Raw genomic sequence first — 9,862 nt, 5'->3', positions numbered from 1 at the left:
ATATATATATATATATATATATATATTTGTTTTTATTGTTAACTTTCAAGGAACTCAAATCATAATTAACTTATTATAAATTACGTAATAATATAATAGCTTAGACAAAAGAATGTAGTAAGAAATTTTAGATTTTTATGTATATATAGCTGTTCAGATTATTTTTAATACTTGAATAACATTTTATAAATAAACTATTTAAATTCAGTCTTCTCTTTGTCCGAAATTTTATAAATATATATATATATATGAATGCATAGTTTATTTTAATTGTTTTAAATTAGGTCAGCATATGGGTTAAAATACATTTTTAAATACCACTTAACTATTATAACTTCATATCCTTAGTTATTTTTTTACTAAATTTCTAACTTAAACTTTAAATATTAATTTAATATTTAAGATACTATATATATGTTAGTTATATAATCCTCTAAGATCAACTTTGTATTTTATGCAAACCTGTGTCACCATGGCTGAAATTAAATATTGTGGTGAAAACTTTAAGTTAGTCTGATATTTGAGAATAACTATTATTGAAGTATCTATTTCCAAATGTAACTTGAATGGGTAATTATGCATTATCTGTGGATATCTCAAATGGTTTCCGAGTGTCAGGCATTATGTTACCATGAAGAACTATTACATTGTATTAAATTTGACGATATAACACAATTTTTGATGATTTATTAATTCTCAATCTGGAAAAGGGAAGCAAAATAGTCGCTATAATATAATATTTCATGGCTTATAAGTGTACCTGAAGGGGTGCACTGAATGTTAGTTAGTGTTAGTACTAGTATTAGTATTACTACAAGCATTATTTGTAGCTTTTTTTCGTACTTGTCTTTTGCGATCAGCATAAATTAAGCATTTCATTTGCGCTTTATTTTCAGCAGCGTTCAAGCTATCTTCACTATCATCATGACTATTATCTGCAAACATACTTGTATCAAAATCACTATCTTGATCTTCTTCGGAATCCCAATGTTGCCACTGCCTATAATTTAAATAATAATAATATTTAATGTTCATTTAAAATCAAGTTATAAAATTAAATTTATGATGCGTAGGTAAGGTTGTAGATTTTTTTAATAGCTTATTTAAATTGAATACAAGTAAAATATTCAAAATTTTTCTAAAATTCATAAATTTAATGTTGGACTAAGATATTATGATGAACTTTGTACAACTATTCATAATAAATAACTGACAATCTATATTGTTATATGCACACATGGAAATTATTTAAAAATAATATTAAAAACTATTTTCTGAAAAAAATAACTAACATTTTAATTATTTACTTCTATTAATTAATCATAACTCATAAGCTAGTGGTAAAAATATTTATTATCTTACTTCAATTCTGGACGCATTGAAACTTGTTTTCTTTCAAATTGATCATGCCTATCACTCTTTTTCCAAAAATAGTAAAAATGAACCAACTCTGCTACTGATCTAGTTTTGACCTTGAAATTAAATTAATAATTATTTTCAATAATGTATATATATATTTGAATTGTACATTATTATTTAATATTTTAAAGATTTTTTAAATGATTCATACTTATCATTCAAAATGAAAAAATTAGCAAAAACCTATTCATGGATTTTAGTTTGAATAAACTATACTAGTATATTCAAATATTTTTCAATAAAATACATACACTTGGTTCAATATTTCACCTTTTTTTAATCATTTTATACATAATATTATGTACCAAATTAAGAATTTATAATCTACATTAGATAAGAATGTAGTATGTATAGGTAATTTAAACTAATTCAATAAATATATTGTAAGAATAATTAATAAAAAATGGTTAATGTATATACAATAAAAATAGTAATTCACCAAGTACGATCACTTAAAATCTTTCTTTAAAAATTACTTTATTCAAATTCTGACTTTTGGTATTTTTAAATATATTTAAAGACCATATTTTCAAATTCTTGAAATTTATTGTATTACTTAAAGAGTATCTTGTTTTAATAAAAACATTTATTTTTCAAATAAAAATCTTTTCTTTTTTTATAAATATTTATAAATTCTAATGATCAGTTTTTAGTTATTACATTGCTTATACCGACACAAGGTATATTAATGTTTAACAATGATTGTACAAAAAAATAAAAAAGATGCAATATTGGAACTACAATGCACAAGCCATATTTAATATAAAATATATATAAAATTATGATGAAATATCTACTTAATAATAATAGAAAAAAATAAAATATGAAATATCGAATTACAATATTATATTTTTGGTCTGACCACAAGTATCACTGCTTCTACTACCCTAAATAATTGTAAAAAATTATTTAAGAGGACGTTATACTCGCATGTCTTTGTTTTACTAAAGTACATCATAGATAATTTGCGTTCAGTAGAACACATTTTGTGACTTTACTTTTAATATTAGAGTATAAATTTACCTATTATCAAATTTAAAGGTAAGAATATTATCTAGACATTGTCAAATGCTTTTGTTGATATTATCGTTTTAAAGTGAGTTATATCTATGTACAATATTACAACTTTAAAATAATAATATCAGTAAAAGCAACCTAACCTTCATTCTTGACTATAATTAGCATACATTCTATGTCTTATAAATCCATTATCAAGGACCTATTATTCTTAGTAAAAAAAATCCAAGCAACTTAAAAACTATTAGTTTACAAATCTTGATTTTGATACATAAACAATTCCAGAAAAATTATTCCCTAAATAAAAAATATAAATAGTTCCCAAAAGAGAAAAACTGAAGTTTATATTTATACAGGAAACTTCTTTAATACTACAAGAAATATCAAGAATATGGTCATAAGTATGTGAAAAAATTCTAAAAACCAAATTTGAAAAAAATGAGGTGAGCAGCTTGATGAATTGCCTTAAAAACAATAACAGTTTCCTTTTTAAATAGCTTAAGTCATTATTGAGATAATTATAATGTGTTTAATTTTAAATACCTCTTTTTGTATAGCATGAAAATTTTTTCCACTAATCAGTAGTCCCATCTCAAACTTTAATGTTTCATCTTCTGACCAGACACTTAATGATTTTTCCAATGGTATTACATTTAATGACATTCTTCTGAGAGCTTCAGCAACATCATGACCACACTGAACTAACAAGTAAAGTGCCTGTAAATAAAAATATTGTTTAATTAATTTAAAAATATAAATATTATAACTTATTATTCAATTATTGAATTGTATACACTAAAAAATTGAAACAACACTTGTGAATAAAAATAAAACATTGAAATATGCACACAAAAATATGTCTTACAAAATATTGCATCCTGCTTCTTTAATCTATATTACAAACTAGATAATGAGTTTTGACATCAAAATGATAATTAATGTATAATTTTAAAATAAAATAAATGTACATAGATTAAAGCAGTTCTTTTTATAAAATACCAATAAAGCAATCCTAATTATTAGAACATTAATGAATCATATTATTGAAAACAAAAGTATTTTTTTATTGAAATATTTCTTTGATTAAACAAAATATAAAATAATAATAAAGTGATGAAAACACAAAATAATTTAATTATTAATATCAATTTTATCAAAACATTTCTTTTTAATATTTCTTATTACCATAAGAAACTATGAATTCATAAGATTTTGATGTAGTCTCTTTTTATTAAGTAATTTATAATTTATACTAGTGTGGAAATTAAGTAAATTTATTGAAGTATAGTATGTTTGAGATGATCATATTAAGAAAAGTCAAAGCACTTATTTAAAATGCTTGAGTATGAGTAAGAAAAATTAAGTTAGTAAGTAAATGTTTATAGGTCTTATCTATCAGTGAAATTAAAACAATTAAATTAGTAACAAAATTAAGTTAAGAAATATTATTGTAATAAGCAATATTTTTGCTTTTTTTTTTTTAAATTATGTGTTTTAATACATTAAATAAATTATTAAACTAGATATTTGAAATTCATAAACTTTAACTGTATGCCTATTAGAGAATATTTTTAATTCAATATACTATGCCACAATAACAAGCAGTATAGATAATTTAATATCTTGTCAAATAAAATCAAATAATATACATTTAGTTATTTGATTTAATGCTTACAGTTTATGTTTATTGCAATACTTTTATTTTTAGAAAATTTAAACAAATACATAGCATATAAAAATATAATTTGTTTTTTTAGTTTACATATGTTTTGAGCATCTATAAATAAATTTTTATAACTAAAAATAATTACCTTTTCATTATCACGAATACCAACAACTTTAGATTTTGGCTTTAATGCCTTTGTAATTTGCTGAATTTTTGTCAAATAATCTTCGATTAAATCTTCACCCAACACATTTGGATCCCATAAAAGTTCATCGTTGTTTTCATAAGGTAATACATCACCGTACGTAGATAACCCATCTGTTACTAGAGCTTGAAAATTTAACCCAACATTAACACTCTGTAAACAAAATATATTGTTATATACATAAACTCATTAACAATAATATAATCAACTAAATCTAACCTTCCAATGAAGTTCCCAATAGGGTCTATAGTCTTCATCTTCATCTTCACTTTGTACTTGGTCTGAAAAAGTTTATTTAATTATAATTCATACTAAACAAATGTGGCTAATATTTCAAGAAAAAAATCTGCATTAGTGTTTTAGAATATTAGTATTTTGATCATTATTTAACTATGAAAATGATCATTTTTTATAGCAGTATAAAATAGCTATTAGTTAATAAAATTAAAATATTAATTTATTATTTATTTATTTGTATTATAACAAATTACAAATTTAAGCATTGAATTTCTAGGTTAGGTTAGGTCTGTATGTTTAGGTTATGACCTTATTGAACAAAACTCATCATTTAAAATGTTTTTAAAAATATTTTATTTCACATAATTTCTAGTACAAAAAAATATTATATTTTTTAAGTTTAATTTTTTATAATGACAACATACATTTTTAATTTCATATGCAAAATATTTTTCAGAGTAGATAAAAATCGAAATTTAGATAAATAGTTTATAAGTTATAAGTAAAGACCAGTTTTATATGCATTTTAAATTGTAAAATGTGCATGCTAATATGCACAATAAAATTTAAATTGTAATTAAAGTTCTAATATAAAGTTCTTATTTATTAATACATTTTAAACTAAGTAAATAAAATGTTAATAAAATTAAATAATACATATTGGTATATAATAGAAAAAAAATAACAAATTGAACGCAGTAGGTAAACAATTAGTTATCAAAATGTGTTCCATGTTTATTTCTGTAAAATTATAATGATGATCTACTGATGTACTTGAAGAATGAAAAACTGCGTTCAAAATCAACCATGGTTATTGGTGCATACTCAAATTTGGTTAATATATCCGATGAATAACTTGGAACAGACAAATCATTGAAATTAGCAATGTCACCTTAAATTATTTTGAGAATTTCTTTTAAAACTATTTTTAGTGTCCAAATATTCTTTAGAATGTAAAATACAGGATACATAAACGTACCTGTAATCTTTTTGATTTGGTCAAAACATTTTTGGACTATGAGTAGTGTCTTTGTTAAGATATGAAAATATATGCAGTATAAAATTTTAATATTTAATCAGTCAAGTAATGATTTATGGATACTCATTGATTGCATGTATATGATGTAGAAAACAGTAACATGCATTTTTTCCAAAATTTGGTCTTTACTTATAAGTATTTAAAGTATATGTGAGTTGAGTGGAGATGTATGGGAACACTCAACAAAATATTAGTCAACTACTCCACTTACCAAAACTTTAAATTTAATATTTTTTATAACTTACAAACACTTAGTCTGAATTTATAATTTAATGTATTGAAATCTCGGAAAAATATTCTGCTTCGGAATATGAAATTAAAAATTAAAGTTGTCATTCAAAAAAGTAAAAACTTAAACATTTAAAACAATAAAAAAATATATTATTTACAAGTATTATATAACAAGTATTTAATATTTTTTCAAAAATATTAATAGATTTTGAAACAAATTGTGTTTTTGATAAATGAATTAGCCAGTATACCTATATGATGCATTTATTTTTAATACTTAGATACATACTTCCTAAGTTATATGTAAACTAAGATTCTATAAAATATTCATAATTTAGCTCACCAAGTTCTGCCATATATAAATTTAATAACTGAGATGCATTATTACAATCTTCACCATCCTTAACACTTCCATTTTCCTAAAACAAAAATAATAATCAGGTAACAATACTTTGATTTTTTAAATTTAAGGAAAATGTATAATTAATATTATATAAGTATATAAACTACTTCTATAAAAGATAATCTATATTATATCACAAAATGGTTAAAAGAATATATTTTCTGTACTTAAAAATTATATATATATATATATATATATATATTGTACAGTTCTTTTATTAATTGAATAATAGAAGAAAATAATCATATAATCTTGATGAAGGGAGTTATAAAGTAAAAATAGAAATAAATAAAATATCATTGGGTCTACAAGTTAAAAAAAAATTCATAAATAGCCTTTATATACTAATTAAAATTTGCAAAATATGAATTTAATTTTTATATTAAGTTCAATGGTAAAAAATTACTTTTAATGTTTCTTCTGACATTTTATTTGACGAATCACCAGTACTTTCTTCTACAAATCTTTGCCGATCAGTTGATTTAGATTTTTTCTCTAAAAATAAAAATGATTAATAGTAAAAGATACTTTATAATTATTAAAATGTTTTTTATGAAACAATTTATAATGTGCCATTAAAATAAGACCCAAAATTATATGTATTTGTATATATTCATTTATTAGTTTAAAAAATAGTTGTGTACGATAAAAATTTGAATATTGGTTTAATATATTAATATGAAAATTTTAAATTTGCATAATTGGAACGTTTTTAATCATTATGCATATTAAAATAAGTTATGAATATTTATTAAATAAAAAATAGTAATAATACTGTTATATAACTTGATATATTCACATTTCAATTATTTTTAAATTTATTTAATTATTCATTGTTGACCTATTGACTAGTTGTCAATACTCGATTGATAACTATTCCACAACATGACTCGCTATGATAAGATGTAGTTAGCTGTAGAGTATAGGTACTAGAGTAAAAATTACTTATTAAAAATTATACAAATAACATATTATATTTCAATTATCTTATACGTTGCTATTTAGCATATTTTATTCATTTTTAAACATTATTTCAATATAATGAACATGAATATTTTTTTATTTATTCGCATATTAAAAACATGCATATTCTATGTATTTGATTCCGGGTCCTAATATTTATTGTGCATGATTAAAGGAAAAAAAATACACTGATTGTCTACTTATCAGATTTTGGTTTGTTCTAGTACCTTACCCAAAATATAATACAACAAAGTCAATGATATTGGAAAATTAAACCAGACAAACATGTGATAAATTAAACTAAATTATTTAATAATATTTTGTTCTTACCTGCAACGCCATCAGAAGAAGTTGAAAGCTTTTTCTAACATAAAATGATAATTATTATATTAAAATACAATTATGAAGTTTATTGAAAATAACAATTTTACCTTTCTTTTTTTATCTTTACTACTTTTCTTTGACGAACTTTTCTTCTTCTTTTTCTTTTTCTTTTTTGTACTGGGTTCTGGAGAAGATTTTTTTGAATATCCATACATAACCATAAGTTCATGAATAGGCATATTGCTTTCCTATAAATAAAACAAAAATAATAAAAACTATCTAATAATTAGAAACCATAATAATAATACAAGAACATTACCTCTTCTAAAAATCGTATTTCTCTTAAAGGATCCTCCAATTCTGGAAGTGCCTCTTCTTCTTCCATTGTTGTTTCATCATCAGCTTCGTCTACTTGTTCATAATCTTTGTCTTTACTTAAATCATCAACAGGTGGTGGTTCATTATCTTCGATATTATCATTATTTTCATCTGCAAAAATATAGGTATGAACACACATTGTATTTAAATTAACATTAATTATTTATAACAAAATTATTTACTTATTGATTGAGATTCTTCGGATTTAGCGACAACCTATAAAATGGAACATTTATTAATATAATATATAAATCGTATATAAATGAAGTTATTGTATACAATCTAAACTGTTAAAATAAATAATTTTTAACATGTTAAATTGATTACAAATGTTTAAGCTAAAGTTGATGATTCACTTTAACAAGTAGTTATAAATGTTTATCTACAATGATATTTATACCTGATGCTCTTGTATAAAAAATTAAATCTTATTAAATAATTTAAACATCTTTTCATGTATGTCAATTGTCAATTTAGAACTTTTTAATAGATTGAATGTTATTTTGATTAAAAAACACATACCTAGTATTTTTATCATATTAACCCATTAAATAATAAAAGAATATATCAATTAATTTATTATGATCATACACAATACTGTCAATACCTATACTTAACTATTTAGACGTATAAAAAACACCCAACACAAGTTGTATGCTAGATACTATGCGAGACATAACGATAATCACACGTAGAGACATTATTGTTACACGGTTAAGTGGAAAACTTATCAAGAACAGATGTGATAAGGCAATGACGGATCGAATAAATAAAATCTTTACTCGACACACGTAGCGGGCACCGGAAGTGGCACTGAGGTAGCATCGAGGTTTTCTTCACTCGTATATCGACATATTACACGGGAAACAAGTTAAAAATCACAACCCATACCACCATTGGTGGGTGAATGGGGCGAAGGAGGTAGTGTCATTGATCACAAAATACAAACACTACTAGTACATACTAGACTCGGTGCGCATAGACGCCTCGCCTCACGTTCATATAATATTCTTCGCTATACGTAACCGTCGTCCTCCAACACAATTAAACAACCTACAGGGTGGTGGTTAACTGCAGCGAGTGACGGGTGTCCCATTCGATGCCGCCCCGGGATTCGAGAACGTAAGGCTGGGTAGGTAACACGGAATAAAGGAGCCGAGAACGACTGCCGGACGCGGTTCACCCGGCCAAATCGATCGTCGGCTGTCATATTAGTTTTCTACACAACAATATTGAGTTATAGTTTACCTCCTCTTCGTCGGCCATGGCGATCGCCACAGTTCAAACCGTCGGTGCACGATTGCGTAAGCGGCGGCGGCGGCGGCGGCGGCGGCAGCGGCGTCCCCGTTCGAGGGCGTGTAGACAAACAGACAAACGACGGCCAACTAACAACTGCGGGACGTCATATCGCGGCGGCGACTGCTCAGTGCTCGGGCGCTCGTGCACAGAACACAGGACACAGGATAGGTACCAATAGTATGAGTGGTGTCGGACGCCGACTGGCGAGTGGCGGTTGGCGCGCTGTCGTCCGGGCGAGAGTATATCGTACTGCGGAGTAGTTAGTTTGGATGTTGGTCGTCGTCGTCGAATGGCGGTCAAAACGCTACGATGATAACGGCGGCGGCGGCGGCGTTAGACGAGTGGGTGATAACGTCATCCGGCCGTCATCTCTATCATCCTCCTCTTCGTCGTCGTCGTCGTTGTTGTTGTTGTGTAGTATTCGCCGTCGATTGCAGCTCTTTCCCCTCTACCGCAGCGGCATTGTTATCGTACGACGTCACAGCTGCCTCCGTTTGCCCGGCTGGGTGGGAGCGGCACTGCCGATTCGTCGCCGCCGGTGGTTCCTAAAATCTCGTACAAACGACCGTGAACGGTTACACGCGCACAGACGCACAGTAGGATTACATAAAATAAATGATTATAATATTATACGTGTATATAAATGTCAACGATCGAAAAAATTGTATCCATCTTTTTGGT

The 9,862-nt window shown here is 25.9% G+C and overlaps 1 protein-coding gene across 2 annotated transcripts; it reads right to left on the bottom strand.

The window, feature by feature from the left end:
- Window positions 1-301: 301 nt before the first annotated feature.
- On the bottom strand, window positions 302-9,604 carry LOC113556556 (mesoderm induction early response protein 1-like). Of its 2 annotated transcripts, none has more exons than XM_026961584.1 (13): window positions 9,131-9,604; window positions 8,065-8,098; window positions 7,824-7,993; window positions 7,612-7,752; window positions 7,511-7,544; window positions 6,624-6,712; window positions 6,158-6,233; window positions 4,527-4,588; window positions 4,248-4,460; window positions 2,980-3,153; window positions 1,363-1,472; window positions 948-1,000; window positions 302-701 (listed from the first exon to the last, which is right to left on the bottom strand). In XM_026961584.1, the coding sequence occupies exons 1-13, from the start codon at window positions 9,146-9,148 to the stop codon at window positions 697-699; spliced, it is 1,179 nt and encodes a 392-aa protein (XP_026817385.1). In that variant the 5' UTR covers window positions 9,149-9,604; the 3' UTR covers window positions 302-696. The 2 variants fall into 2 exon arrangements, with proteins under 2 accessions (XP_026817385.1, XP_026817384.1); XM_026961583.1 differs by having other exon boundaries at window positions 844-1,000; window positions 9,131-9,600.
- Between the last annotated feature and the right edge of the window lie 258 nt (window positions 9,605-9,862).

This window comes from Rhopalosiphum maidis, chromosome 3 (genome assembly GCF_003676215.2).
Source record: "Rhopalosiphum maidis isolate BTI-1 chromosome 3, ASM367621v3, whole genome shotgun sequence".
NCBI classification, from domain to species: domain Eukaryota; kingdom Metazoa; phylum Arthropoda; class Insecta; order Hemiptera; family Aphididae; genus Rhopalosiphum; species Rhopalosiphum maidis.
The sequence above is the reverse complement of the archived record's forward strand: the minus strand, read 5'-3'. Positions and strand labels throughout refer to the sequence as shown.